This window comes from Ornithodoros turicata, chromosome 9 (assembly GCF_037126465.1).
Source record: "Ornithodoros turicata isolate Travis chromosome 9, ASM3712646v1, whole genome shotgun sequence".
Lineage (NCBI taxonomy): Eukaryota > Metazoa > Arthropoda > Arachnida > Ixodida > Argasidae > Ornithodoros > Ornithodoros turicata.
Genome location: NC_088209.1, coordinates 16,267,344 through 16,291,534, shown reverse-complemented (window position 1 = coordinate 16,291,534; position 24,191 = coordinate 16,267,344). Strand labels below are relative to the sequence as shown.

The 24,191-nt window shown below is 45.4% G+C and overlaps 1 protein-coding gene across 1 annotated transcript in view; it reads right to left on the bottom strand.

Annotated features, from left to right (window-relative positions):
• The window catches only part of LOC135368200 (nose resistant to fluoxetine protein 6-like), a 77,628-nt gene extending 53,756 nt beyond the window's left edge, over nt 1-23,872 (bottom strand). The window contains exon 1 of the mRNA XM_064601334.1: nt 23,420-23,872. Coding sequence (XP_064457404.1) covers nt 23,420-23,771 — 352 coding nt within the window. The 5' untranslated portion in view covers nt 23,772-23,872. The remainder of the gene's footprint in view (nt 1-23,419) is intronic.
• Between the last annotated feature and the right edge of the window lie 319 nt (nt 23,873-24,191).

Here is a 24,191-nt window from a genome sequence, read left to right as displayed (position 1 = left end):
TTTCCTTGGTTTTCCTCAGACGCTTTCCGACATATGTCGGCATATCTCCCTTAGAAGTCGGCCCAGGACGCACATTCCCCCAAGGCGTCAGTCGTGACGTTGCCCACGCCTGTGAGGCCGACAAGGGCAAACCCTTTCACCACAACCTCAGTCGCCGACGTTGTCATACCATCCCGCATGCGTCTGCTTATTTGTGTATAGACTGTCAAGTGTTGCTAGAAATTTTCGCGTTCCCTTAAAAAATCGCGAAAATGAAGGGCGCACGAAGGCCTCTACTGTAGTTGAATTAGCAATTAGGTGCACTAGATTGGAACACGACTGGAACAGGAGAAGAGCATGTTTTGTGTTCTGTTCGATGCTGCTCTAATTGCTAGATAAGTGCTCCGATGTAACGTGCACTATCTTTACTCCCGCGCGATCCAGCCGGTCAGTGCCAATGTTAGACTGCATATTCTGGAAGTGCAAAGATATCGCAATTCTGACTAGCGATATCTGAAAGAGAATATCCATTAATACCGATTGAAACATGGATACCTAATTGATAGTTAGCAATGCGTATCAATATCCACAAGATAGACATCGATACTTTGTCGAGATTGATCGATATCCGCAATAAAGCATCGATGCGTTACAGATATTCGAAGGAAGATCGGTAGTTCTAAAACATCGATTGATGAAAATATCGATAATATCGATACAGATATCAATATCGGTAATACGGTAATATCGGTAATACAATCGGTCCCTACAGTGCAGTCCCGTTACGGGTGGGCTTGTGCTGTTTCAATGAAGGTATGGTAGGAAAGAATAATATGCAGTGGCTTAAAACACTGCATGTTTCGACCTGATTAAATCACCATAACATCCTGACATATCCCTTAAAGTTAGGTAACTGTAATTAATAATGTAAAGAAGTGTGCAAAGTTCAAGAACTGTATAGAGCATTGTGAGTCAGGTCTTCCCGGCTGACAGACTAAGGGGAACGACCTTGTACACGTTAGTTCACCTTGCTCGCAGTGTTGTACGGTACTGTAACACATAATCCCCCGACCCTTTATATACACGGCCAATGATAAGGACGGTGCCCAGTATAGAAGTACAGTCTCTGTTCGAAATACCGGCTGCCCCAGAACTTAGGAGTGCATATACGAGGGGTGTTCAAGTCAAACCGGGACTTTTCATTTTTTGCAAAAGTAAAGTGAACTTACAGGCGAGAAATTAGTTTTATTTTTCGACGTAATGTCCAGCTGCACTAATGCACTTGTCCCAGCATTTCACGAGGGCTTGGGTGCCAGGAGCGTAGAAATCCTTACCGGCGCGTAGCAGCCATGATCGGACCGCATTCCTGACCTCGTCGTCGCAGCTGAAGTGGCGGCCCCCAACGAACGCCTTCAGTGGTACGAAGAGATGGAAATCGCTGGGGGCGAGGTCTGGACTGTAAGGAGGATGTGGCAGCATCTCCCAGTCAAGTTCCTGTAAGGTGCGTGTCGTGAGATGCGATGTAAGCGAGCGTGCATTGTCCTGTAGGAGGAGGACTCCTTTGGTGATGGGGCCCGGCCGCTTTTGCTTCAGCGCCTTATGCACATCCCTGAGAACCTGGCAGTAATATGCACTATTGATGGTGGTACCGCACTGGAGAGAAAATCAACATGAACAACGCCAGCATTGTCCCAGAAAACCGTGGCCATGACCTTACCCGCAGACGGGGTGCTTCGGAACTTCTCGGGAGCTGGCGAGCCCGGATGTTCATTTATGTCCGGATGTTCGTTTAGACTCCGGAGTGAAATGGTGCACCCACGTTTCATCGCACGTGATGATCCGGTCAAGGAACGGCTGTCCTTCAGTGTCGAAACGGTACCTTTGCTCTTGGGAGATTTCCTGTCTTCTCTGCTGGTCAAACACGGAGAGCTGCCTCGGGGCCCAACTTGCACTAACTTTCCGAAACTGGAGGTGCTCATGAATGATAGTGTTCAACGTTCCCACAGAAAGGTCCGTATTTCGAGTCAGTTCGAGACATGTTTTCCGTCGGTCCTTGAGGATCAGGCGCTCCACAAGTTGGATGTTCTCAGGAACTCTGAGACTGAGCTCTGAGCTGCCCCGGCCGGGATCGTCCTGCACTGATGTATGGCCGCCTCGGAACCGTTTGCACCACTGAAACGCTTTACTGCGGCTAAGTGTATCGTGGCCATACTGAGCCTGAAGTCTTCTGTGAATTTCAGATGACTTTGCGCCTTCATTCACGAGAAACTTCATGACAAATCGCTGTTCGATGTGCGCGCGCTCACCTCGTTGTCGGCCATTTGGCCAGCACGTGTATTCTGTTTTGCACAAACTTTGGACCACCACGTAGTGAACGCGGAGGCCTGTCCCGTGTGACAATGACGAAAAAGAAGTAGCGCAAGCCATTTGTACACTCAGGAGACAGAAAGTCACGGTTTGACTTGAACGCCCCTCGTAGATACATATTTCGAACGTCAAGGCATATTCTTCTTCTTCTTCTAACTGCTGTGGCGCACGGCCAAAGGCAATAGGCCACGGGTCAATGTGTCGGTGCAGTGGAGGATGAGAGGTCGAGGTCGACCGTTATTGTGAAGGGGTTCATTATCTGCCTGCCTACCGACCCACCCCTTACGTAGATTCTGCACCAAAGCAGTGCAAACCGCACGGCACCCAAAACAGCTCCAGAGATCTATTGTTACAGCAGGCTCGAAGGCTTGCACCTTCGCATGGCGTCGGAGCGCGTTCGCCGGGCATGTATGTGCCGACCAGCCGTGCTTCGTCTTTGTCACTTGCTTTAACGGTACGAAGACGTTGGCATTTAAATCTGCACACTGTGGTGCGGCGCCGATTGCAAAGAGCCTCCAGCTGCATTATTTATATCTGTTGCGCAAGTCTTCTCTGCGCAAAAAAGTAAAAGGCGAGCGAGCTGGTGTAATGAAGGAAAATCGCTCAAGGAAATGTCTTCTTTGTTGTGCGCTCCAGAACCAAGGCGGCTTTATTTTACCGTGTGCTCCCTATAATAAAACGCTCAAATTTCGTCAAGTACGTTTCGTCAAGTCATTTGACGCATTGCGTTCACAGCAAAATGAAAAACATCGCATATATTGAGGGTTTTTTACCTCGTGCTTCGAAGATTTTTCGGGATTTTCGCCTTTTTTGTGACACTTATGCTGTTCATAATTGTCACAGAAAAGGCGTACGCCTCCCGTTTTCAACAAATCAGGGCAGATAACGATATCATTCGAGATTATGGTTGGCTCGGAGCGTGCTATGCGGTGAAGTTCATTTTTAAGAGTGTGGGGCAAATCATTGGTTGTCAGAAACTACAAAAACTTTTGAAAACCACGACGATGTTGCGCAGGGCTCTGACGGGCCAGTTTGAATGACTTTTTGCTGATGGTATAATGAACTGGAGCGCAAAGGATTTGCCTCTTCGTGTCGCAGAGCTCACATTCTCTCTCTTATGACGGGCTCACCTATCTCCCGCCACAGTTGGAACATATACGCTTGTATCAAAGTACACTGCACTATTTCTTGCATGGAACGGCAGCATTTGCCCCAGATCCACCGTCCGTAATACACGGACGTTTTGTTGACTTTTGGAGCTGCTTTGCTGGTGTGAGAAAGACCCCTCTTTGCAGCGAAGGAACGCGATTCATACCTACTTCCTGCTTCCTAGTTCTCATTTCGGTCACTAAGAAAAACGGACGTGGAACTTTACCCATTCATCTGTGTCAGTTGCCGGTCCTCAAGACAGCCAACTATATGTTCTTTTCTGACGCGTTTGACGCTGTTTCTTTCATTGTTATTTTCATTAAAAATGAAGCTACGAAGTTAACAACGTAAACAACGAGAAATTGTTTGACTACCAAGTTAGTGACGTATGTGTGGGACATCTGGATATTTTTTTTCTTAAAGTAAGAATCGCATTGAATTGTGAGACAATGCAAAAAGCGATATTGAACACGTCGCCCGACGCATTCTTTAACTCTCGCACTGAACCAACCCTTCCCCCTTCCAAGTTGCAACACACAAACCAGAATGCTACCAAGTTATATCGTAATACTGGCAGTATAGTATTTATGCCAGTATACTGTGAACGACCACGCTGTTACAGACGTGAAAGTGTGTACGAGCTATGTAAGTAGTCCGACTTGCAGGGACATTATAAACGTTGCTGGCCCACCTGGATAGCCGCCTTTGCAGCACCGAAAAAGTTCTTGGGGTGCTGGCCTGTGGGTCACCAAGTGCCGGCCATAGACGCATTGATGCAATTTTTGAAATCATGTGACCTTCTCGACACCTTTTGAAGTCTCCGTGTTTCTCGGCTACTATCATAAGGACAAAGTACATAGTGCAGTGCATCGAGGGCCATAGGTGTATTTAGTCTACGGTCATTTGAACTATTATCTCATTTACTGGAGGCTCATATGCGTCAGTCGGGCCCTGCTTGTTCTTTGTCATGCCTCTTTGGGTTGCATTTGTGTTCTGTTTTTCTACTCTCTTTCCTATTCACTTAATCTGGAATAACCTGACCCTTTTATTGTGGACACACAATAGTGTGTAATACAGTGTAAGAAACCGTAATTTTACTGTACAGGTGAGTGCTAACTCTATTCCCGGCATATGTACCGTAACCCATATGCTGCATAAAATCCGTTTGGTGTGCACGTTGCACAGTTACGGACTGGGCTTTGGCAATTTAATATCCCTTTAATGTAAGTGGCTCTCTTTTCGCTTATGGGAGCTGCGCAGTGTGCCAGTCCAACCTTTTTTCTTCCCCTTCTTTTTTTTTTTGCGATAGGTACTTTACGGCATATATGCCGGCAGCAGAGTTAGCAGTTACTTGTGCGTAAAATTAGTTTTTTTTTCTTTCTTTTTATAACTGTGAGCGTGTTCCCAATAAAGTTCAGTTGACAATTGATAGTAGCGCCCTTGTCCTGTGTTCATCTCGTACATTCCACCATTCTTTCCTCGCTTTTCGTGGTGAACGTTAGTCAACTACAGCCCAACTCTCAGTATTGTTGATACATATTTTTTCAATCAAACAATCAATCAATCAATAGTAACAGTATACGTAATGATAGTAATACGTTATACCACGCCAGAAACGTGCCGCGGGGTTACGAAAGCCCTAGCTGTTATAAGCGTGCTTCACAGACATTAAGGCGAAATAAAACCTTGCCGAAGGCATTTATGTTTGTTTGCTTGTATGCTCTTCTAGGTCTTGGCAAGCGTTGCCAACGTGGTTTCCATAGACACACAAACAAATAAGCAACAACGTGTAAGTACAGATTCGTCTATGTAGTGGAGGTATGATCTTATGAGGTTTTATTTGCAATTGCCACATATATTTCTTGGAGGGGGATACGTTTATTAAGAAAAAAAAAAGAAAGGGAAGGTTTCTTATAGGCTGTATCATACTGGCCATCTGTAACGCAGTGGCTCGTTAGAGCGTCGGCTACTCCTTTTCACAGTTCACGTTTTTTTTTTTTTTTTTTTTTTGCGTGTGTGTGTCAACTTTTCTTGCGCAAAGTCCTCAAGGTCTGCGTGAAGATGGTGTACATAATATGCAAGATGTAGCGATAATCCACGATTACGCAAATCTATACATGTGCGGCCACTTCACATCTCCCGAGGCAGGCAGAGAAGCAAATTATTTAGCAGAAACAGCGGCTATTCTACCTGACAGAATGGCGTAAATGCATGCTAGCTGGTGGATAAATTTCATGATATATCATGGAATCTATTCTACCTGCTTTAACAATTACCAGCTATTAACAGGCATACAAACACACACAAAAAAAAAGAAGAAGAAGAAGAGGAAGAACAGAAATTATTCTGACCACACGAAAATACGATACCGATCTCGAGGCGAAACCCATGCCCCCGAGCCGAGCAAATTCCGCCGTATTTGCTCGCACCATATATTTAGTGCAATTCAACTTCCATATTAAGTATGGCCTTCGTGTAACATGTGACGTAACGCTACAACCTTGAGCATAGCAAGATACCCTTGACGCCGCTTTTTGAATGTACCCATATGCCGGCTTCCGAAAAAGCGACCGCTATACCGCTAAGTAAGCGGTACTCTGAAAAGGTATGTCACTGGTACAATGTCAGTCTGTTGAAGTGTACGCCTACAAGGCCCATATACATAGATCGATACTATATCTAGAGGCGTGCGCGAGTGCGCTTGTGTCCATATTTCAAGTAGCGCGGATTTTACGTGCGCGGATACTGTGCGGAAGCGGATATTGTCGATCTTATCCGCGCCCACCTCGACCTCATAGATGGGAAGTAATGCATTACAATGTAACGTATTGCCGGTTATGCATTACTTCTCGCTAACGAGTAACGCTAATGCGCTGCATTTTGTGGAAGAGTAATGGGTAAGGAATAATAACATGCACTCTCAGAAAAAAGCGTAGAATAGTTACACCTTTTGGGGAGTAACTGGCTTGCTATGTATGTTGTGCCCAAAAGGTTGTGAATTTACCCCCCTGGTTATGGGTGGAAAGTTACACCGCATGCCAGGGTGTAACATTACACACGCAGCAGGCAACTATGCCACCTATCGAATAATAATAATTCGGGGCTTTACGTCGCCAGACAACTTCGATCATGAGCGACGTCACAGTTGTCGGGTCCGCGGATTATTTTTGCCTGCCTGAGGGTTCTTTTAACGCGCGCCGAAATCTCAAAGTTCCCACTGTCCTCGGGCGCGGGTTTGAACACGCGGTCTTCGGATCAGCAGGCGGACACGGAACCGGCAGAGCCACTGCGTTTTCTTTTTTCACCTTTTATTAACAAGTACACAAAAGTACAGGTACGTCACACGCTTGCAACGCCGAGGGCCATTACAAAACGTCTAAAGAGAAAACTGAATACCTTTTGAATTTGGACATAACAACTTTACAGGCACGTAATGGCATCAGACAATGTTTCTAACCAATCTTTGTCGTGTGACGAAGTCAACCTCTCCATAGTACTCTCAACATCAACATCAACATCTAACCAATCTGGCCGCTCTAAACGTCGCATATATTGGTCGTTGAGATATTTCCATCTTAAAGTATTTCATAATGGCATTAGTAATGCATGAAAACGTAAGACTAATGTAATGCATTACTTCACAAAACACCAGCGAGTGTAATGCATTACAAAATAAACGTCATTTCTCGGATATAGCTGGTCCAGCGATGCGCGATAGTCAATCTGAAACCATGAGATTAAAGGAACCGTGATACCCCTCCCGAAGCTGTGCAGTATAAATGTGAGACGTTTTCACGTGTCCATGTGAACTCGCATTCCAAGTTTCACAGTAAGGGGGTACCGAAAGTACCGGCACGTCCGTGAGGTATCACTGTCATGGGGGAAGGCAGCGGGTGAGGTCATGTGTTCACTGGAACCAATAAGAATGGTCGAGGGTCTTGCTCTCTCCTTCGACGTCAGGGCTCGACCAACACATAGACAGAGAAAGCCTGCGCATTGCCTCCTCTCTCTCTTTCAGTTAAGAGTCAGAATTCGTCTGCTACTGCGATTCACTGTTCTGAGAATTCAAGAACCCGCAAGTGATTGCGACTCACCCGAAACCTGCAGACCTAAATATTTAGACAAAAAGTGCGAGACGCTTTCCAGAAAATCACTTTTGAGAAAGATTGAGAGCGTTATGAGCTTTATTTTCAATTTTACCCATTAAGTACGCGGGGACGTTCAATCACAACTCGCAGACGACGGTGGTTCTTCTCAATGGCCACGACAGCTGAAAGGACGTCCGTGATTGGCTATGGCCGTGCAAAACACGATCTTGATTGGCTGACTCTTGTTTGTTACGTCATGTCGACGAGCGCGCAGGCTTTCTATATCTAGCTAGTGTTGGCTCGACGCAGTGATGCGTTCAGCGGTCACAGACTACGACCAATCAGAAGTACAATAATTACTGCTTCCCTCAATAACTCTGGCTGGCTGTGCAGTGTAGTTCACTCCCCTAAAACTCTCTTTTCTGCGTTGACGTAAAGAAAACCCGAATCTCAAAAAGAAAAGGAAACGTCATATGCTCACACGGTGACACAAAGCGGTTATCAATTTGTCACATATAGCACCGTAGCCTTCATTCGCGTCTCCTGAAACTAATATAGCGGGTGCAATATCTATCCTTACATCACGCGCTTCCTGTTGGCACACGTCAAACCAATCAATGCCTCACCTAAACGCAGACAACTCACCAGTGTAAACACGGAGCAGAGGAAAGTAATAGCTGAGAGGAGTAAACTGGGCTCTTAAACATTGCATCTCCTTCTTAACCGGCGGTAGTTTTTGAAGAGGCACGGGTAAATAGATTGCATAATGGCGAATCAAGGACAGCGGCAACTACACGGAAGCTGTGAACAGCCTTCTTTTTTTTTTCCTCCGCAAGGAAATCAAAGAGGCAAGGAAAAACGTACGCCTGTTTACATAACATTAACGTTGGTTGCCGAGTGTGCATGTAGTCGTGCCGTTTAGTACAGGAGCGTGGGAGCTCTGTATATATTTATACCCACGATATATTTTTTTTTTCTATTTGTCAGACCCGTACCCAAGAGGTGGAAACGCCATTTCGTCATTGGGTGTCTGGTTGTGATTTCGATCCCATAAGAATCTGCATACCCTTTTTGATTGTTCTAACAGATAGCGGTGCAGTGCTTCTCCAGGGCTATGTATAGGATCTATATAGTCTGACTCACCTCCAGCGTAAATCTATACTCCGAATCCCAGGTATATATGGTTGTATAAATTCCAGGGTTGCGGAATGGGGGTCTCCCATTCCGTTCCAGATTTGCGATAATTCCATTCCTTTCAATTCTTCGGGATGAAAAGGTATGTTACCTGTTCCCACTCCTGGAATAGCTCTGCGACCCAATATTCCCTCAATAAAAGAAAAGGACTGGTAACCATATACTGGCAAGTCGCCAGCAGTGCTAGAGGAGTGCGGTGCAAAGAATGCGAGGGCAGAAACCTAGCACGTTGAAACCAAAACTGCCACCGGGGCTCCCAGACCATTCCATTCCCATTCCTAGGACAGTTTCCACCATTCCATTCCAATTCCATTCCCGGCTGGAATGATTCCGGAATCATTCCAACTCCGGAGTGGCAGCTCCGCAACGCTGGTTGTAACGCTGTCCGCTTCCTGCTCATTCTTCGCTTCTTCTCTTTTCACCGAACATATTACACGATTGATAACAGTCATGAAATGGAATAACCACCGGTTACTGTTCTAAGTGAGGCGCTTCTGTAACAGAATCGAAATCGATGCGAGTTTCAGGCCGTGAAGACGTGACCACCTGATGCAGTATAACGCGGACAAACCTGTTCCTATCCCGTCTGCTTGCATTTCGGCCGAATGACAGAGTTACAGAACAAATAACCCTGCCTATATGAGAGGGGTATTATCAGCGGCGATATCAGAGAACGCAGGAGGAAGACGAGCAAAATGTTTCCTCCTTTTATGGAGGTCGTATCTGCGTATGCGGTCTTAAACGGTCCACCCGACGACGTCTTCTCTTGTTTTCTGAGACTTCGGGCAATGCGGGCGCTTAGCGATATAAACGAAGTTAGCTGGAAGTCGTTGTTTGGGAAGGCTCGGAGATTTCGATTGCGTCGGTTTACGTCACGCACTGCATGGTTAAATGTATGCGTGATCCGTGCTGTCCGCGATGCGCATTATATGTTGGGTTTCGCTCTTTCTGTTTTTATTTTACGGCAGATTCGACGTATGTGTCTCGGTGTTTTTCATGAAATCGGCGTTTTTCGGTGATTCCTCTGGCGTGTACATAGTTTACCCTGCAGCTATCGGCGAAAATATATCTCAACGTAGTTTCAAAGCTGCGCGTCTCAGCGCAGCCTTAAAACCAAACACCAGTACAAAATTAGCCCCTGTGAGACTTCACAAAAGTACACTTTATTACTCCGCAGCGAAGTGCTGCTACCTAAATCGTGAAAGCAGAACTCATCTTTTTCGCTAAATGTAGCCATGAAGCGATGAACGAACCAGACTTTCATTAACCATTCATTTGTATTCGCTGTTTTTCGGTTAAAACCGAATGATGAAAAAATTACCGGAGTACGTTTTTCGGTTAAAACCGAAAATGTGTTACCTGATTATATGTGTGTGTTTCTGTTGATTTTGGTACATAAAAGCGCCTCCACGGACTAAATGTGATGTCCTCAGACTCCTACCGAACTTTTTGTGCTTGCAGTCTATGTGTTTCACCACGTATTCTCTCAAAATATTGCCTCTCCACCTAACGCCGAAGTATAATTAGATTAATTTCTAGTTAGTTTCGATAGGTATGATGTTGCGGGGTGCCGAATGTACAAGCGCATCTGGCAACTTTGCTCCTCCAATGTCGATTTCCATCTTCTCACCACATGGTATGCATATGAAGCGGAGGGTGGAGACGCACGCTGTCGCTAGGAGACGGACGCCAGAGCTCGATCCCGATGACGTCACCCGCTCTTGAGGGAATCCGAAACTAACAAGTTTTCCGAATTCTTTCGAACAATTCGCGGAATCTTCACCAACGGCGTTTTTTATGTTGACGAGACCAGCACGAGTATAGCTTGAAGTGCACTTCAGCACACGTGCATGCATGTGTAGCTCCTCGTTTGTGGAACCATTTGGGCGTTCAATTTGCTGATAAATCTTGTAGTGGTAGAGGGGAAAAAGCAGAAAGAAATAGACCTCTCCCTGTTTGTAAACAAATGACGTCATAGTGTTCGACAGGGCCACCAATAGGCGATTTCAGATATTGCCCTTGTGCTCCGCACGGGGGCCCTCCGTCGCCCAAGTCACGTGCATCGCGCAATGCGTCGTGGGAAATGGTTTACATTCGTGCTCGCTGCCTGTTGCTCGAGGTTGCGGGAGGTGAAGGAGAAAGAAAACCGAAACCGTTTGCGCTCTTTCTCTTCTCTCTGACTCATGAAAATTAAATCCCAAGATGCAGCGGGACTTTCGCAACACGGCGCTCTCTGGTGGGCCACCCATGCAATTTCTGAAATCGTCTATTTGGTAGAGTTAGGCTATGCGCTAAGCTAGAGGCGAACAAAGTCGCCCCTGAAGGCCACGGTCTCGACTGTCGAGGGGATTACAATGGTCCCTGAAAGGGACGCGACCTTCGGTCCTACTTTCCTTTCAATAGGAGGCAGCGAACAAGTGCCCATTCGTGGAACCCAGCCCTCCCCTTCCGATTTGTTTCGGTTTCAGTCTGTCTACCAACGTCATGATGACGTTAGTCTGGTAGAGGTTTATTAGGAAATAAATGATAGGTTGTAACGGTGCGGTTCTATACGGTTCTGTCCGGAGCACTACAAAGCTTAATTACTTCAATATTGAAAAAAAAATAAAAATAAAAGAGTGCGTCTGGAAAGGGGATGGAGGTGGAAATCCAACCACAAAGGTCTCATGAGCCCCATGTCTGCGCAACGACAATTTGTCTCTGCGCATTAGACAGGGTGAAGTTTGGAGAAACTACGTGATCCATGCGTGTGTCCACTCAGAAGGTAGCAGTAAGGCGGGTACTCGTGGATCTGCACGGTACTCTATGTGGGAGGGGAACCAATATGAGGTCGGCCGACAGGCACTGTGAACGAGAGGGAAACTTAGGAGCTGCGTGGACAGATGATCTACTTCCGTAGCGTATTACAACAGAAGCTGAACCAGGGGGTTATCGCACGCTCAAACTCAGGACGAAGTCCTGCAGTCGTGGTGAACCCGTAGCATCCCTGACCCGGAAATCAGGCGGTTCCAGGGGGCTTAATCGCTTCATCGTCGTTACCGTCGTTACAAGCTGACGAGTGGCGGGAAATTCAAAAAGGCGGGCGGGAAATTTAAAAAGGTGGGCACGTGATAAACACGTGCACGGCGCTCTTCGAGCGATACGTGAAGGCCTTGGTACACGTCACGCGCAATGTGTCACGTGCCCACCTTTTTTAATTTCCCGCCACTCGTTAGCTTGTAACGACCGTAACGACGATGAAGCGATTAAGCCACCAGGTTCGAATCCTCCTTCACCTTTTTTCCTGGGTTATCTGATTTCACCTCATATCGTCGCCTCGCTCAACAAGGGGGCGTCCTTATAGATTTCTAAGCACTCTACGGTAAATGCTATGACAAAGGAAGGTGTCAAATCAAAGGTCAGAAGACGTGATGTGAGTCACTTCAAAGGAATGAAGTGACTGGCTTATCGATTTATCGTAGTCGTTATCGTGAACGTCTTGCGATCTGCAGACGACTCCCATACCGAACCATATCTATCAAACATACGTGCATTGTTCACACTCTCTAGACTCCGCGATTATCAGTTAATACGAGAATGCTGCTTCCTTACTTCTTCTCTTTTAAATTCCGTGATAGCGCCGCGAAGCAACTGTGGCTATGAGCAGCGCACAGGCGTAGACAGATGGAGAGAGGGCAGATTTTACGTGGAACTGGGCCGACGTCTGTTTGATTCGAACCCACCACCTTTCTGTCTTCAGCACGACCTCGGGAGCGGACGCTTTTACCGGCTCGGCCACGCCGCTGGTCTTCCCGGTTTCTGAGAACGAACTCTGCAGTCACACCCGTTGTGAAAGTCGTGAAGTTCTTGGAAAACACGGAGTTATCGTGAGACATAATAGCGCTTCTACATCTCCTCGCGAAACTACCCCTTCTTATTTCCTCACCGCTGAGTGATATCATCAATGCGTCCTTCGGCTGTGTGTGTGTGTGTTTTTTTTTTTTTTCGGGGAAACTTTATGCCAACAAGACTCGCCCCGCAGTTTTCAGGAAAGGCAAGCGTGCATGGTGTTCGACTGTGACGGGCGCATTTATTCCTGTTACGTATGAACTAATGAGGATCGGCTCAAGCAGCTTTTATCTCTAAGCTAGAAAATATTGGAACCTACATAGAGGAGAGAGAAAAGCTAGGGAAGGAAAACAAATTCTGAGTACCTGCGGAACCTTTGGTACTCGCAGCGGAATATTGCAAGAGTTCTCGCAGCGAGAGCTGTGTCGGCAGCATTGTGGGCAAACCTATGATTATTTTTCTGTGTTTGAGAATTCTTAACATATAATGCGTTTTTATTCTAGATTTCGAAATTATCTCGTACAAAATGCATCGCGGCTCGAACCTTGTGCAGATGTTTAGGAACCTTTACGATCTTTTCTGAGCGAGCTCGTACTGCAAGTACACGAGACAAGAAATTCACTAAGAACCTTCCTCGGCGGAGCCATCCTGGCGTAAGGGCCTGGCGTCGATTGCTTTCCACTCCCGCCACCTGCATCACCACACCTCACGTGATACCCAACGTCGCAGCGCGCTTCTTCCGTGACTCACTGCACTGCGATATCTGGGACACACGGCGCACGCACGCTATCCGCTTAACTCCGCATATACAGCTGTCGCTGTAAAATATTCGGACGTCGGCCGCGCCGGTGGAGACAGCTGGCCCACCCTCTTAATAGGGCTCTAAACCGCAAAATTTTATTCTCGCAGAAAAAAGATGCCGTTCCTTTAACAGAAACACAGAAGGAACGGGTTCCGTCGGTTGCGTCGTTCGTGACTTTCGAGCGAAAGCGACCGCAATCTAGGCTTTCTGTGTTCTTTACAATAAGCAGGACAATGCGCGGGGAGGACTCGGATTGGTCTGCCGAAAGGACCTCCCGCGATGGTTGGATAAATCGTTTGAGGAGACCAATGGGAGCCCGTTCCGCATTGTCGTCCTTCTTGAAGGAGAGGGAAAGTGCAAAATGGGGTGTATTTCACTCGTCTCACGCAACGGACGAATCCATAGTTCCAACTGTTGGTGGTGTCAAGGTAAGAGCATGACAAATTTTTGCACTGTATACCCCTTTAAAAGAGAACTCCACTGTTGATATGTGGGAACCCTTGGCGCCGTTTTTTCTTTTTTAGAACTATCGTAAGCGCAGAAACGTAAAAAAGAGGCGTCCTCATCTGAGTTTATCAGTAGCCACCCACCACACGCAATGTTTTCGCTGTAGGTCTGTAGAACGCCGTGAAAAATCAGCCGACCGGAAAATCGAGCGGAGCGGCGCGACCTTGAAGGACGGGCCCGATCTCCTGGAGTGATTTAATCAGGTCCGTGTGACATAGCATCAGCATAGCGAGCAGTCGCGATGTCGTATTTCGCACTGAAAATTCGTGTGCTGCGGGCACGGCGCGGCGCTACTTGAGGCGTACTCTCCACGTCACGGGGTGACGTCAGCATCGCTCATTCACTTACGAGCTCTCTGAAGGAGGGGGAAGGGTAACCAGAGGGTGCGGGAATCAAAGACCTCTCTTGCGCGCGTTACATGTATGCCGCCATCATCGTTCTTATACGCAAGGGCGCATGTTTCTTACCTATTATGTCTCAGTCAAAAACGGAAAATATTAGGCGGAGTGCCTTTCACTGCTCCTTAAAATTACAATTACACATAACATATTACAACTTTACACGTTGCAACAGCATTACAAAGTACAACCGATCATAATAGTATTATATTTTGCCACAATATTTTTGCAACCTAATGCTACCTAATGGTGACGAAATGATCAAGACAACTATATTTCGCGTTAACCGCGACGTAGTATCTGTGCCACAAGTTTAGCGTTACGACTCAATCGTGCAATTATCCGGTGTGCCAATTTTTTAAGCTCTGATGTCTTCCTTGAAGATATGTCATGGCACAACTGCCCTGTAAGACACAAACGAGTAATATTTTTTTACAGTTCTGTGAACTAATTGTATTGCTAGAACCGTTAGTCTCTTTCCGGACTAAATGCACGAAAGCTGACGTGGAGCTTTGCAGTGTTATAGGGTGTAAAACTATCAGGGTCAGAGGGCTGTAATGGGGAATAATTGAATACAATTTATTCCCTTTATGTTTCTTAGGAAGTTTTGGAGTTTAAAGGGTTGAGGGTATAATTGTCATGCACAAAGTTCATAATCCCTACCTTCTGTCTGTCCTTCATTGTTTTTATTTATTTATCTTTAATTGGCAGTCGCATTCACGGTCACCTTTTATTCTCTACCAATATTCACGCTATGACTTTGGTCGGCCGGTACTGTTACAACATTTTACAAATTGTCATTCAGTAATTTTTCATGTCGGATTCCTCCATTTAAACTGTCCAGAATCATCAATCAACTGAACTAAATTAAATAGAATCAACAACTGACATCCTCCACGTGCGATACAACATCGAACTCCAAAGCTATGTGTGCCGCATATGGGGAGCTGTGTGAAATTTTCCTACAGTAAGTAATTTTCATACCGGCGTCATTCCTTCTCAACTCGCTGAAAACACGAAGTCGCTCTACCTTACCCATATCCTTATCCATATTCGATACGGGTTTGAGGAAATTCCGCCTAGATTTCATTGCAGTGGCGTCGTGCTCCACTTTTTTGTCGTAACTTTTGCCGTTGTTAGAAAGTGCAGTGTCGTCTGTATCTGTGCCCATTAATTGCATTAACATTGTTATCCTGTGCAGTAACTGTGATCAACCTGTGTCTACGTGTGTTCTAATTACTAGGGATTCGACAGGGCGGGGTCTGGGGGGTATTATAACGGAACAAGGGAAAAGTTAGCCATGCACGAGTAGGTTGCTATTCTTTTAAAGGTACCTTAAAGCAGCAGATGTGCAATCTCAGAAGATGTGCGTATTCGATAGCCTGACCCTTGCAATAATAATTTGCAATAATAGTTTTTAGAAAATTAAAATTAAAAATTGCGGGCAACATTGTGTCATGCATTGCTCGTCGCAAGCACGGTTGCAAAAATACATCGCATGCAGACGACACTGGGTCTAAAACGAAAGAAGTTGGCACGTGTCCGCTACGTAGCTATTAGGCAGAGCAGGCCAGTCGGGAAGATGGATCAATGTTGCTTGACGAGTTGGGGATTATTTGCCACCATCCGCCGCCCCCAGCCGCTTTCCCTTAGGGTGCCTGAATGCGGAGAGAACTAGTATTGAGGTACCCTATACTTCACCTCAGTGCCGTGTATTAAAAGGGAGTCTGGCCATTAATGGGACCTGCATATACCTGAGGCTCCACCCTCTTTTTGAGGTATCTAGCCAATCACAGGTCGGAATACAGTTCCCCATTATGACGGATCATTCAGTACTTATACCTCACCCTTATTTACTGGGTGCCACCATTTTGAAGAAACTCGATTGATTCGGATTGAAACGGATATCACTGGTGACAGATCTCAACGACGTATTTTCCGCCCACTTTTGTCAACGCCGTCTGCATGGAGAGAGGCATGTTGGGAAGACTCAGAACTGCAGAAATGCTTACTGGCAGAACCTATTGGTCAGGAGAGCCGCTTCTTCGTAACTGACGGCTGCCGCGGTATGAACTTTTAATAACGCAACGTAAGTAGATGGAATAAGAAAATGCGCAAAGATGGATGTGTAAACCACATTCAATGATATAATTGAAAATGTTATGCATCAGTGGCGTCTTTCGTGCTATTTTCTAGAGATCGCGGTCTTCACTAAGCCTAACGGAAGCCACGAACCATGTCATCTTCGCGTAAATAATGATGGCGAAGCGAAGTTGAAGCCGATTTTGTATCTAGTTACAAGAGGATGTATACTCACAGAATAAAATTAGAGTACTTTATCTTAAAGACAAAATTTGTCACGAAATCTCCGATCCGCCCTTCTAAGCACCATCCTCCGTTTTAGAGAAATTTTGGTGTCATGGCGGCCCCCGTGAAAAACGTAAACCAATGAAATGCGCTGAAGTTTGATTGACAGGTCGCGCCTCTTTTCTAGACTCCTCCTAATGGCTAGATTCCTTTCTAACACACGGCGCGGCTTTACTTCAGAGCCGTGTATAAAAAAGGGAGTCTGGTCATTAGGAGGAGCCGGAAAAGAAGCTCCACCTGTCAATCAAACTTGAGCGTATTTCATTGGTTGCTGTTTTCTATGGGGGCCTGCATGACACCAAAATTTCCCCAACATGGAGTTGTTGCTTTGAATGGCAAGAGGAGATTGCGTGGCAAAAAAAAGAAAGGGTTCAATTTTACAAACTACTTTAATTTCATCTTGTGAGCATATATCCTGATGTACCTATCGGCAAAATCAGCTTCAAATTTCGCTCCGTCATCATTAGCTACGGGGAAATAATACGTTTAGGCGCCAACGCTAGGCCTAGTGAGGACCGCGATCCCAGGAAAATAGCAGGAAAGACGGCGCTGATGCGTAAAATCTTGCAGGTTTTTGTTGCATTTTATTTATAAATACATCTCCGTCCATTTCTGATTTCATCTGCTCACGTCACGTGATTTAAAAGTTCATACCGGCAGCCGTCTGCATACGGGGAAGCGGTTTTGTGCAGTTCTGCGTCTTCCCGACATGCCTCTCTCCATGCAGAACGCCGTTGACAAAAGTGGCAGCGAAGTACATGGTTTTGGTGTGTCGCTAGGGTTATTCGTTTTCCGAACCAATCCAGTTTCCTCAACATGGTGGCGCCCAGTAAATTAGGCTGACTTTAGATAGCCTGTAGTATACTATACCGGACTGTATTTCGACCGGTGATTGGCTACATACCTCAAAAAGTGGGTGGAGCTCTAGGTATATAGACAGGTCCCGCTAATGGCGAGACCCCCTTTTATATATATATATATATATATATATACGTCTGTGTTTTACCTCACTTTTCCTCGCAAATTAAAAATGTTATGCGTTCTCTGTCACATTTATAACTTGGTCCGCTGGGTTTACAAGCAACAAGCTGTTAAATTGCGCCATCAACATTATCTGCCTGTCTGTGCCCGTAAAGAGACCTGTCTGATGCACAATTATCATCACAATTTACAATCATACTTTACACCGTTCCCTCACTGTTCGCTATTGGTGGAATCATCAGAGCTTGTCCAGAAGACGGGTTTGCCTCCCGAACTTCCGTTAACAAGATTACGTGTAGCCCCATTTTCCTGGAATAGAAAACTAGAATCTTCCGGAAAGTTCTATGTGCAATGCACTATATGGGTATACATTCGTTTAAAAACTGACAAGGGCCCGCGCTGTATTTGTCACGTGACAAACAGTTATTTCGTGGCAGAAAATTGAGCACCATATTTCGAAATGCCTATCCTTTAACCCTGATGTTGTAAGACATTTTAGTGTTTGGTTTTCAATGACACTCGATGATCTTTTTCAGTGTCTCCTTCTTCTCTTCATCATGTTTTTCACTTCATCTTCGTATCACTCATTTCAATGTCTCCCATGTAACCGAGTAGGGCACTGTATACAGCAGTGGTGTTCTAATTAGAATTTGACATTCGCTTTAAAAAAAAAAGTTGCGTAGCTAGTGCTTTTATTGTTGCACTGGAGGATATCAATGCTATACTGATGTCCTCTCCACAAAGAGGAAACCCACAACAACAACAACGACAAGTTCCTTTTTAAGATGATGAATGGGGAAACCCAAGATCAAAATGATATTTGCGAGGAATAGATAATCTATACGAGCATTCCGTGTATTCTGACGTTTCGGCGTGTTTCCTTGTCGTTTGGCAGGTCCTCGGCGCTGCTTCCTAAACGAATTGGTATCGCAAGTGACATAGTATGTATAACGACTGCATAAAGTTGTTAGAAAACGGTAAGGTTGTTTGAAATAGTATAGCAGTAGTAGAAAAAAAGCCACAGAGCGGCAGGAACCCAGTCATGAACCTCTTGGTCCCCAGTCAAGTGCGCTAACCATACGCTACACTAGCACTCTTTCTTTCGGATATTTCTTACATTATAGTTTATGGTGGTAAGTACAAGGGTATGACAATGGCAGATCTCACCAAAGGGGCGCATACTAACCCCCCTGTACCACCCCCCTTCCTGCTCTCCTGTCTCCATCTGTCCACGTCTATATACTTCGCTCGAAATAAAATTAAATAAAATAAACTTAACGACTACCATCATCCACGACATCCATCATGATAACAGTGTTCCTGTATTATCCAACGACTTTCTCGACATAGACGCGACCATGGCACTGAAACTGACACGAATCCTCCCTTTCCTTTTAGATTTTTTTTATTATTTCGTGGTAGCGCCGCGAAGCAACTGTGGCTATGAGCGGAAACAGACGTTGACAGAGGGAGAGAGGACAACAGGAAGGAGTGGGGAACAGGGGTTAGTATGAGCCCTGGGCCGGCTTCAGGGGGAACTGTATACAGATATTCGTCTGGAAGGTATGCTGGAGAACCCAAGGAAAACCTCAGAGAGCATACTTTCCTGATGCATTATGTCAGGTATTGACAGCATTATCCCAAGCAGAAACATATTGGCCCAATATTGGCAATGCCGGCCCAATCTTTGGCCAAGATTGGATTGGATTGGATGCTTATATAAGCGTTACTACGAAATCCATTACATTTGAGAAACACGTACGTGTCACGATACTGTACGAGCTGGAAACATGTGAAGCCGACGATGTATACGAGGCTGCTCCAGATAAAGTACGAAACAACAGCAACTTTATTTGACGACAACGAGTCGTGTAACACATAGTATATAAAATAAATAAAAAAGGGCCTTTGGGAGTTCAGCTATATACGTTGAAGAATGCGTTTTAAGCACAATTCGTCCTCTTCTATGTGGAAAATTTGTGAAAATTATGTATAGAAAACGTCGCCCTCTCAACACTTTCAGAGGTCTAGACCGCATGTTGTAGGCTTGTTTTTTTTTAATTATTATTATTATTAAACCTTCATATCCCCCCTTTCGTGTGTATGATGAAATTCCCGTGGTGTCGTAATAACCTAAACTTTCTCATGAAATGTTTACACTGCTGCTTTTTAACAATTTCGAACAATTTTCGGATCAGGCTACATGCAGATGCAGCCTGACGCGACTTTGTCGGGTCTCACATCTCCATATTTTTATTTCTCGACCGATCGATCAATCAATCAACAATATCGAAGCATAAGATGCACTTTTGCTGCACGATGTTATTAAAGGTGCCCTCCCGAGTAGCTTGCAGATTCCCAACGATTCCCCCGACAACTCAACAAAATGGCAGAGTAAGGTGCACACTTGTACCCTATTGTAGTGGTACTTCGTGTGCTTATTGTAGGGATGCCTGTAGGGGTAAGGGGTAATTAAAGGCGTACATGTAGGTGCGCAGGGTACTTGTACCGAAGACACTTCTACTATCGACCGTGCATATGGTCGAGCGGCTTTTAAGTTTCCATAATTCAACCGAACCAAACATGGAATATGAAAAAAATATGCACTGTAAACTTTTTCACACCTTTAAAGGTGTGCGCTACGAACATTCAACCTGGTTGCGTAACATTGCATCTCCAAGATGATATTTTACACAATTTGGAAAGCATTACTAAAGATCAAGTGTCAGTGCAAATCTTGCTTTCATTGTGTCTTGGATATCGTAGGTACGAGCTAATGCATATATGCATCGCTATCGATAATCGAGCACGTGCAAGTGTCTACAATACTGTTGAACAATGTTGAGATGTTGCAAGACTGAATTTTTGGAGGACAGACAACACTCGAGTAAAGAAAATTTGTACGAAACCGTGCTCCATTGTTATGTTACCAAAATTACACCTAAAAAGGCGTGCGCCATGCACGTTGTTACACCTTTAAAGGTGTGAAAAGATTTAGAGTGTGGAAACAGTTTTGACACGACATTTAACACTCCATACATAATTGACGACAGTTCCAGCTGCCGTGCCAGCGAGATTCTTTTTTACGGGCCAGAGGGAACACCGCGCTTTATCTTGGGTAATCCCTGTAATGCCATGTGCGTAGCACCTTTCTCTGCAGGTGCGTCGTAGATTAGCGATTACGAGGTAATACATTCTTGCATTTCCAAAAAAGAAAACTCGCCTGGTTCTCCCAAAGCTATTTTTACGGGTCTCTAATTACATGACCAGCTGTAGACGAACATTACGACATCCAGGGGTAACTGCGAAGATCGATAGCACCAGTTCTTAGTCAGTTCAGTGGTCAAGACATCATTATGTAGTGCTGTTGTACGTGCCTTCAGGCATCAAGGTATTTTACCGACTATATACATAGTGCTTGCAGACTCTAAACTTTTATGGAATCCAAGTGTATATGCTTAAGTGAATAAGTCACGAAGAGCCTAATGTTCAGATTCACAGCGACTACACTGTTAAAACAGAACTTCACCACATAGCACGCTCCTAGCCAACCATCATTCCGAATGATATCATTCTGTGCAATGATTTGTTGAAAATGGGAGGAGGCGCCTATCTGGGACAGATTATCTTGTCCCAGATAGGCGCCTCCCCCCTGTTTTGAACAAATCATGACACAGAATGATATCATTCGGTATGATGGTTGGTTAGGAGCGTGCTATGTGGTGAAGTTCTGTTTTAACAGTGTAGTTTCAACAAAGACAGATTGAGATAAAATTATGAAAAATGTACACTCTTAAAAATGAACTTCACCGCGTAGCATGCTCCTAGCCAACCATAATCTCGAATGATATCGTTATCTAACCTGATTTGTTGAAAACGGGAGGCGTGCGCCTTTTCTGTGACAATTATGAACAGCATAAGTGTCACAGAAAAGGCGTACGCCTCCCGTTTTCAACAAATCAGGGCAGATAACGATATCATTCGAGATTATGGTTGGCTAGGAGCATGCTATGCGGTGATGTTCATTTTTAAGAGTGTAGTCATCCCACATGCCACAAAATGTAACCGAAACGTAACTACACACTCTAAAAACAAGACCTCACCTCATAGCACGTTGTGCGCCAACCATTGCCTACGAATTATAAGTTCAAATTGCTTCTGATTCGAATAGAAGGGGTAGCATACACTCTATTGTGTCAGTTGTCATATATTCAAACTGACACAAAAAGGCGTACGCTCCCTCTCTTTTCGAATCAGGGGCGACCTATCACCTATAACTCTATCATTCGTGGCAAATGTTGGCACAGCGTGCTCTGTGGTGAAGCTCTGTTTTTAAGGTGCAGTGCGCGATTTTCTCTGATCGAATTATTTCCCCAAATCCAGGATGTATAAACCGTGGGTGAATATAATATCTCCGTCGGGTAGTAATTCGGGGGTTATTTACGTGTACTTGGGGTGTGATTAAACGAAAAGGAAACGTCCCGGTCGCCACTAGGTAGCAACCACGTGCACACGCAAAATAATACAAATTAAGCTTCTAAAAAAACAACAACAAAAAGCCTCAAATTTGTAATTATATATACATATTGAGTTATACGAGCATGTTTTGTGGCACTACAAGGGAAGACAGTGCACGTTTGCTGCACGAACAAACGTTTCTTTACAGGCTAGGTACACACGTCTACAAGTTCAGATGTCTGAACACTGCAGTATACTCGGAAAAGTATTGCCAGGAGCAAAACACTCACGATAAACCCATGATGGAAACTGTAGAAACCGCGTACACTCTTAGAAATGAACTTCACCGCATAGCACGCTCCTAGCCAACCATCATCTCGAATGATATCGTTACCTGCCCTGATTGGTTGAAAAAAAGGAGGCGTACGCCTTTTTGTGACAATTATGAACAGCATAAGTGTCACAGAAAAGGCGTACGCCTCCCGTTTTCAACAAATCCGGGCAGATAACGATATCATTCGAGATGATGGTTGGCTAGGAGCGTGCTATGCAGTGAAGTTCATTTTTAAGAGTGTAGAAACCGTAGAAACGCGTAGAAACCGCGTAGAAATGCATCAGCCAACAACAACATCAGATTTCTTATTAGATGCGCTTATCTTGTTAGATAAGAAAATGGTCAGATCTCTTATAGATGGGACAATGTTGTCAAGAAACGCGTAGAAACCGCGTAGAAACCGTAGAAACAACGTAGAAATACGTAGAAACCGCGAAAGCGCGTACCACTCGAAAAAGTCCCGCCTAAAATCGGCGACTAAAAAAGGTTGTGGCCTGAGGGGCACATGCGCGAAATAAGTGATTCGGTTAAACAATTTACCGATGCAAACATCACAGCCACTCAGGGACTTTCGCAGCACCTTCCACACCCCTGTCACGCCCTAAGAATATCTTACTGCATCCCCGAAAACACCCGTCCAAAAGTCAAAAAAAAAAAAAAAAACTCAGCAGATACGGGTGTCACACCCCCTTAGGAAATTTCAACACCCCTGGGAGGTGAAAATCCCGCGCATACATATTCCCGACCGAAGTCGCAAGAACGCACCGAAAAAAAAGAAAAAAAGGGCACATCTCTTCCACTCCGTATATAAGTACAGCGGTTTAAACCGATCACATGGACGAAACTCCACGATGATATCAATCACTTTCGCTCCTCAACGACTCTGTCCTTCAACGTGCGATATCGAATCAAAAAAAGAGCGGAAAAAGAAAAAAAAGCCTCCAAGGCTGCCACGTGTGTTACTCACATTGAAATGCCCACTTGTCGAGTTTCCGCAGGCCGAACACAATCTTGAGCAAGGCTTGCGCACATCGTATGTTGATGCCCACATCTCCTATTTCCAAAAGGTAGGGCAGCGCCTGCCGGAGCAGATTGTCCACCTGTCCTCGCAGGCCCTCGTCATACATCTGCCACAACTCCACGACGTTCTCCTCCAACTGGTCCTGGGATTCCCGGGAGGAGTTGTCGGTGTGGCGCTGGCCGAAGGTGCGGTTGCCCACCGCAGATGTATCCTCCAGCACAGGGCGGATGTCGATGGCACAGCTCGGACACCATGTGCCCAGCACGAGCACCGTTAGGTACCACCACAGAGGTGTCATCTTTGAGAGGCGTCACTTGCTGCTCAGTATACGGTCAACACTCCGCCACGCAGCATACTGGAACGGGAAAGTCTGCACGAATTGTGTACAAACAAAATGCGTCTTCGAAACGGGGACATCGAGAAGTACGCGCCGTACTTGAGAGATGGCGCGGCCGGACTTCCTCGTCTGGGGTGCCTGCCTTGATCGTCGTATTTTCAATACAGTTACCTTTTTTGTTTTTTTGTTTCTCTCTCTTTACTGAGTTTAGTTTCAGGTCGCGCAATTTCGGTTTACTCTTTTGTGTGCGGGAGATGCACGGCCTAGACATCGTTGTGATATGGGAGTTTTCTTGCAGGGCGCTAATAACGTATTACTGACTAGATGTATTTGCTCCTTACAAACCTCGGCTTAGGCATGCCTAATGCGTTCTGCATGTTT